Source organism: Lampetra fluviatilis, chromosome 27, assembly GCF_964198595.1.
Source record: "Lampetra fluviatilis chromosome 27, kcLamFluv1.1, whole genome shotgun sequence".
In the NCBI taxonomy this organism is placed as follows: domain Eukaryota; kingdom Metazoa; phylum Chordata; class Hyperoartia; order Petromyzontiformes; family Petromyzontidae; genus Lampetra; species Lampetra fluviatilis.
This window is the reverse complement of record NC_136301.1, coordinates 8257428-8265834: the sequence shown is the minus strand read 5'-3', so window position 1 is coordinate 8265834 and position 8407 is coordinate 8257428. Positions and strand designations below refer to the sequence as shown.

At 46.9% G+C, this 8407-nt stretch overlaps 1 protein-coding gene across 1 annotated transcript; it reads right to left on the bottom strand.

Moving 5' to 3' along the window:
• Positions 1–4343: 4343 nt before the first annotated feature.
• On the bottom strand, positions 4344–5672 carry LOC144942545 (trace amine-associated receptor 365-like). The gene has a single exon (XM_078869404.1). The coding sequence runs from the start codon at positions 5670–5672 to the stop codon at positions 4344–4346; it is 1329 nt and encodes a 442-aa protein (XP_078725530.1).
• Positions 5673–8407: the final 2735 nt, after the last annotated feature.

The window sequence follows — 8407 nt, the reverse complement described above, 5'->3', positions numbered from 1 at the left end:
GACTACTTGACTCCTTACTGTCCTTACACATACACACTGACACACACACACACCTATAAATACACACACAGTTATAAAAATAGCCCAAATTGTATTCTAACACAAACCAATTAACTCCTAATTGGTTCGCAATACTCATAATCCCTGAGCGTCACACCTTCAATTATCACTCACCCATTACCAACCTCGTGGGGGAGGCCTTGAGGAGAGGGAGGAGGAGGGAGGGGGAGCTAAGTGTGGGGCGAAGGGGGAATTATTCCAACTCCCATCACCACTCACGCCAATCCCCCCCCCCACCCCACTGCTTCCAACCTCTTATTTCCCTTATCGCTAAGCGATAGCAATCATGATAACGCTGCCAATGTTCATAATATAGAAATTGATGTTATGATAGTGTAATGTAGCTCTCAGAGACGCCATCTTGTCTTCTGTATATTTATTATGAATAAAGTCCACTGACAACTCAACAAGTAACCGCGAGTGACTCTGTACACTTGGGTAATGAGACAACTCTATTCAGAGACAACATAGCTTCTAGTCTCAAGACAACTCACAGACGATGGAGACGACCCGATCCAAGGCGACGACGACGACGGTTTCCCACACCAAACAGCCCACAGCTCCGGCTGGTGCTGGTTCTTATCCTCGCCCGGTCCAGCCACGCCTTTATTACCGAATTCTCCTCGCCACACCTGCTCTTGTCAATTACCGCCCTAATTACACTTTCCTGCCATTGGATCCCGTGCTCCCCCTCACGTGACCCTGTCAACGCTCGTCCCATCAATCATCATTAGCACGTCCATTAGTAACTATGGTCCGGGGGAACCTTACTGTCCCGCTATGCTCTGCACTGTCTTTACAATAGTAATGAAATCAATGATGATGCTGATGATGCTGATGTTCCTGATGATGACCAGGATATTCATAAAGTTGATGTTGATGATGGTAATGAAATGTACTATGATATCGAAGTTCTATTGCACCGTACGTAGCCAACCGTGAAAATCATCATTATGCTGCGGCTGCTGCTGATAATAATTCCACTACGATTTGTGAGCACGACGATGGTTATGCAGTTGAGGATGAAGATTTATATGTGTTTGAATATTGATGTAGCTGATAACAAAATTACCTTCGTGAGCAACTCCTGTACAACAGGGTGGTCCACATGTCTCGTGAACCCCAATTAATTGACCCCTTAAAAAAAGTTCCTTTGCATATTCATTTATGTTTTAAATCAACCTTATGTAAATAAAGATAGTTTACGTTCTAGAGAATTCAATGTAGGGGTCACAAGACATACGGACCACCCTCTGGCTCGTTAACTATGCGGACAGCATGGGAGTGGAATGGTTTCACTTTCGTGACACAGAGAATCGGAGTTCGAGGGCGAATCTGATTACACGCTTTTTTTTATTAACTCTGTTGTTGTCGTTGTTATTGTCGTTGTTGTATCCTTAAATCTTGTAACTCAATTTTAACCCACTTACCAATGTGGTATCGACTGCAAACTTGGTATACTTATGTCATACTGATGACAATACTATATTCTATCATTTTTATTTTTCAACATTCTATTTTACATGTTATGTTTCAGCTTGGGTCTAATTGTCCACGATCAACTGACGTTGGCTGTATTTGGCCACGGCCCCTTACGTTATGGCAAGCTTCGGGGCCACTTCCTTGAGTCGTGGAGTTCTGCCATTACTCGTACATTACATTTCATTAAAGCGTGTTTTTAAAAAAGTTTGTTTTAATATTACTATTTTATTGAACAAAATACACGATCAGACGACGTCTCCTTCACATCTATGTTTCTCCACGTACCAATAAAATGTTTACACATCCCATTAACCGCCACACGGACGCCTCGGAGTGCATAAGTTTAGTTGGTTTCAACTCAAGTAAAAAAAACTCTGGACCGGTTTCGACATCCAAAGCCTCATCAACATCAGTCACAATATAACAATAGGTTTGACCCATTCTGGAAATAAACCAGTTGTTAAAATGTTAAAACACCAAAGATAATCCTTTTTTCCCCCCCAAGGAATCCTACATGCATTCACCGCACGTACTTGTGGTGGACATGCAAACAAAAAACATGCTCCGATAATATAAGCATTGTCTTTGAAACTGATTGTTCCACACCAAAGACAGCTTTCTTTTCAGCCTAGCCTCTCAACCTAGTCTCAAAGTGTTAGACCAGAGAATGCCACAGGGCGAACAGCAAATAGACAATGCACTATCAGGGCATTTATAGCTCGGGGTGAGCAGCTACAACATGGGACCTTTCTTGCCATTATCAAAATATAACAATAGGTGAAATGTTAAAACACCAAACAAGGATTGCCAGAAAGGGTGAAACCTATACAGTGAGGGAAAAAAGTATTTGATCCCCTGCTGATTTTGTACGCTAGCCCACTGACAAAGAAATTATCAGTCTATAATTTTAATAGTAGGTTTATTTGAACAGTCGGAGACAGAATAACAACAACAAAATCCAGAAAAAACGCATGTCAAAATTTTTATAAATTGATTTGCATTTTAATGAGGGAAATAAGTATTTGACCCCCTCTCAATCAGAAAGATTTCTGGCTCCGAGGTGTCTTTTATACAGGTAACGAGCTGAGATTAGGAGCACACTCTTAAAGGGAGTGTTCCTAATCTCAGCGTGTTACCTGTATAACAGACACCTGTTCACAGAAGGAATCAATCAATCAGATTCCAAACTCTCCACCATGGCCAAGACCAAAGAGCTCTCCAAGGATGTCAGGGACAGGATTTTAGACCTACACAAGGCTGGAATGAGCTACAAGACCATCGCCAAGCAGCTTGGTGAGAAGGTGACAAAAGTTGGTGCGATTATTCGCAAATGAAAGAAATACAAAAGAACTGTGAATCTCCCTCGGCCTGGGGCTCCATGCAAGATCTCACCTCGTGGAGTTGCAATGATCATGAGAACGGTGAGGAATCAGCCCAGAACTACACGGGAGGATCTTGTCAATGATCTCAAGGCAGCTGGGACCATAGCCACCAAGAAAACAGTTGGTAACACACTACGCCGTGAAGGACTGAAATCCTGCAGTACCCGCAAGGTCCCCTTGCTCAACAAAGCACATATACATGCCTGTCTGAAGTTTGCCAATGAACATCTGAATGATTCAGAGGACAACTGGGTGAAAGTGTTGTGGTCAGATGAGACCAAAATGGAGCTCTTTGGCATCAACTAAACTCGCCGTCTTTGGAGGAGGAGGAATGCTGCCTATGACCCCAAGAACACCATCCCCACCGTCAAACACGGAGGTGGAAACATGCTTTGGGGGTGTTTTTCTGCTAAGGAGACAGGACAACTTCACTGCATCAAAGGGACGATGGACGGGGCCATGTACCATCAAATCTTGGGTGAGAACCTCCTTCCCTCAGCCAGGGAATTGAAAATGGGTCGTGGATGGGTATTCCAGCATGACAATGACCCAAAACACACGGCCAAGGCAACAAAGGAGTGGCTCAAGAAGAAGCACATTAAGGTCCTGGAGTGGCCTAGCCAGTCTCCAGATCTTAATCCCATAGAAAATCTGTGGAGGGAGCTGAAGGTTCGAGTTGCAAAACGTCAGCCTCGAAACTTTAATGACTTGGAGAAGATCTACAAAGAGGAGTGGGACAAAATCCCTCCTGAGATGTGTGCAAACCTGGTGGCCAACTACAAGAAACGTCTGACCTCTGTGATTGCCAACAAGGGTTTTACCACCAAGTTCTAAGTCATTTTTTGCAGAGGGGTCAAATACTTATTTCCCTCATTAAAATGCAAATCAATTTATAACATTTTTGACATGCGTTTTTCTGGATTTTGTTGTTGTTATTATGTCTCTCATTGTTCAAATAAACCTACCATTAAAATTATAGACTGATCATTTCTTTGTCAGTGGGCAAACGTACAAAATCAGCAGGGGATCCAATACTTTTTCCCTCACTGTATATAGATCATCGAAGTGGCTCATATCATCACACGTGGGAATGTATAGTCACAGCCTAATAATCTAAGCGTGTGATGAGGAGGGCAAAACCGGAGGAACAGAAATAATTTCCATGCAACCACTACAGGGAGAGAGAGAGAACACGCGGACTCCCAATATACAACAGCATCATCATGATCATCACCATCATCAAGAACATTAGCATCATGATCACCAATATGATGACCATCAGCATCATCATGATCATCACCATCATCAAGAACATTAGCATCATAATCACCAACATAATGACCATCAGCATTATGATGATCATCAGCATCATGGTGAACATCAGCCTCATGGTGACCATCAGCATCATGGTCATGATCATCAGAAGCCGAGCTGCGCGTCTCTCGAGCCGGCCCGGAAAGTGCTCCTGGCCGCGATGGCCCTGAACGCGGCCCTGAAGTTCGGGCTAAACATCCCATAGATGACGGGGTTCGCGGCTGAGTTCGCGTATCCCAGCCACGTCACGGCCTCCCAGGCGCGTAGGTCGATGGAGTAGCCGAGGAGAGGGTCGGACACGTTCATGAGGAAGAAGGGAAGCCACGAGGCGAGGAAGACGCCCACCACGATGCTCAACGTCTTCGTGGCGTTGCGTTCACTCTTCGCGTCCACCGCCCGTCCTACTGCCCGGGTCGATTTTCCTGCTGCTGCTGTTGGTCTTCCTTCTTCGAGTACCAATCCTATTTTTCCAACGGTTCCTATTCCTTCTGCTCTTCCTCCTCTTCTTTCGTCTAGTCCTCCAATTTCATCTCTTTTTCCTACGATTCCTCCACTTCCCGTCATTTCTCTTCTCGCTCCTCCTCGTCCTCCTCCAGCCCGATCCTCCTGTCGCCCCTGCTGCTGATCTTCATTCTGTTGCTGCTGCTGCTTCTCCTGTTGCCTCTGGTGTCTCTGCTGCTCACAGGCGATGGCTCTCCCCTGCCGGCGCGCCTCCCGCAGGATCTGCGCATACGCCATTACCACAAAGGCCGCGGGCCCGAAGAAGCTGATCACCGAAGAGCCGACGGCGTAGGGCGCTCCGAGCAGGAAGTCGCAGCTGTCGGCGCACGACGCCGCCACCACCTCGTCGGGCACTCCGATCACGTTCCAGCCCAGCGACACGGTCACCACCGAGATGACGGCTGCGCAGCACCACGAGAGAGCGACCATCGCGGTGACGTGGCGCGCCGCTACCCGCTGCGCGTAACGCAACGGGTCGCACACGGCCACGTGCCGGTCAAAGGCGATGCAGGCGAGGTGCAGGATGGAGGCGGTGCACAGCGCGATGTCCAGGCACGTGTGCGCCGCGCAGAAGACCGTCCCGTAGAACCAGCAGCCGTAGGCCGAGCGCGTCATCTTGAAGGGCATGACCAGGAGACCCACCAGGAGGTCGGCGACGGCGAGCGACGCCGCGAACGCGTTGGTGCGAGTCTGCAGCCGCCTGAAGTGCAACACGGAGGCGACCACGAGGAGGTTGCCCAGGACGGCGGACGCCACGGCGACGCTCATCGTGGCCAAACACGCGGCCCTCTGCGCGGAGCTGAGCGCCGAGCCGCGGCACGAGAAGGAGCCCTGCACCAGTGTGCAGTGAGGAAGAGGAGGAGGTGCCTCCCAGCTCGAGTTGCTGCTGGCAGGCGACGAGGGCGCGGCGGCACTGGAGGATGGAGTGTCCATCGTGGGTCGTTTTGGTCAATTTAAGTTGGCGGTTGCGGCTAGGGTGGTGCGGATAGAGGGGTTGTGATTGGAACAATGGTTGACGTCGTTGTTGTGGCTGGGGTGGTGATAGCCACGTTGTTGAGATCGTGGTTGAAAGTTATTGAGATCTTGTTGAGGTTATGGTTGTGGTTGAAGATTGTCTTGGTTGATGGTTGTTGAGATCTTGTTGGATACCTGGTAGTCGTTGAAGGTTGTTGAGATCTTGTTAAGATCCTGGTCGTGGTTGAAGGTTGTTTAGATCTTGTTGATATTCTCGTCGTGGTTGACGGTTGTTGAGATCTTTTTGGGATCCTGGTCGTGGTTAAAGGTTGTTGAGATCTTGTTGGGATCCGGGTCGTGTTTGAAGCTTGTTGAGATCTTGTTGAGATTATGGTCGTTGCTGGAACCTTGTCACGTCAGGGATAGTGAGGAGGTGCACGAGACAGAGCATCTGGTTAGAGAGGGCAGTGAAGGGGTTAATGAAGAGAAGAGCAACACTCTGACGGGCGCTTGCTACACAGGGATGATGGATGGTGATCTAGAACAATGATCAGAATCAGAATATTTATTTACACTGGAGGAATCCGATGAGCTATACAGCTTTTTTTCACAGATCTCCAGTAGGATGGAGCGGCAGTCAAGGAATGGAACGCGTTCCAGAGAACGTCTACCGAGGAGATGGAGCGATGCAACCCGCTCGTGTGCATGTTCTGGGTGGATTATTAATAAATTGCACGACCGCGAGAGGCTGTAGGGGCGCCTTCGGGAGGCCTTCATCCAGCAGTGGATTCAGCATGGTTGACGATCATGATGCATGTTAGCGTTTATAAGGCGGCCGGCGTGGTGCTGGCCACCCACCCCCTCGTGTGCAATTCCGACCTTCATAGGTAATTCTCACTACTAGCACTTGCCCCAACAGTCTCTGAAAAGCTCTACGTCTACGGGGATAGTTGTCTTTGTTGTAGTTGGGAGTGGTGGCGTAGTGGTTAGCGCACTGCGTTAGGACAAACGGCGACCCGAGTTCGATTCCCTCTCACAACCAGCTTCAATGAAATATCTGACTGGTTCTGGATCTGCCCAATGTCGGCTCAGCCTTTAAATTAGCACCTGCTGTAGTATGTAACCGTCTGCACTGGGGAGACAAAGGCGGCCGAGCGTGGTGTTGGCCAGACCACCCACACGTGCGATGTGCCAGCCATAATAGGTTCTCGCTAACAGCACTTTCCCCAACAGTATGTGATAGTCTCTACGAGTGGGCATCTTTGTACGTGTCAGTATTTGCAACGTACTTACCTGCATTGCTTTGTGATCCCAACGCACTCCTACACACCGCTATTTATACACATAGTACCTGCACCTATATACAAAAGACAAAGATCCCCCGTATAGCCTTTAATACGCTGTTCACACAAGCGCGCGCAGGGCACTAACCACTCCGTTACCGCATCCAAAAATACACACACACACACGTCACACATACACACGCAACAGCATATCAACCAAAAACATAGATTGACAATGGAAATAATAATCGTTATTATATAAATATATTATAAATCTATGTCTCTCTCTGCACACTCACGCACACCCAAAGATAGCACGTATCTATATATACACACACAGACGCACATATGTAAACATATACATACACATCTCGACATACACACAAGTGCACACGCCTCCTAACCAAAGAAGTCCCACGTGACCCAATTAATTATCCCCCTCCCCAAAGGGTAGGAGGAGGGATGGGAGGAGGGATGGGGGGAGAGAGTGGGGGGTGGGGGGAGAGAGTGGGGGGTGGAGAATATTTGCTAATGGAATAATTGCTCTTTATTATAATTGTTTATTGTTCCTGGGTAGTAAGTATTATTTCCTAATTGCTTATGCCTCAAAAGTACAGAAAATGGCTATTATTCCCGACAAACTTTGTTTTTGTGACCAGGACATTGATATTTTGAAATGTACCTATTTTCCAGTGCATTCCAGATAGATGCAGTGCTGAGTAAACTTGGAGTAACTTATAGAACATTTTTTTACTTTCCAGTAATATAAATAGTAGTATAAATACAGGGGCCTTAAGCCCACCAGTTCAGTTTAGTTCCAGCTGCCTAAGGGGATACATATCTGCATTTTTCTGAGATGGCATCTAGAGGCTGCAAGCATCCAGCAGATGCATTTTGCTATGTCTGCGTCCAATTTATCAAGACAAGAACGTAAAAATACTCTGTGGAAGCATCTGCTAAGATGTGTGAGGCCGACAAGGCATATTTCGGCATCCCTGTCGGGGATCAAGACAAACCCTGGGCACCTAATTTCACCTGCGAGCAATGCAAAAAAACTCTGGAAGGTAAGATGGACAATTGTTGCTCAGAATTTTATGTTATTAAATTTGTCGAAAATTTTACAATTGTTAAAGTTTTTAATTTTAAAATGTTTTACAATTTTCAATGTTATTGAAAATATATATATCATATATGAAAAATGTTGCGAGAATCTCTTATACATTAGTCATGGGTGACATAAATGTTTTTTTGTAGGATGGTACAGAGGGGAAAAAAGAGCCATGAAGTTCGCTATCCCAATAATTTGGCGGGAACCCACTGATCACTCAAGCAACGGCTACTTCTGCATAGTGGACCCTTCCAAACGTCGGACTGGCAAGAATGCACCTGCTATCACGTATCCAGACCTTCATCAATCACCCCGGTGCCATA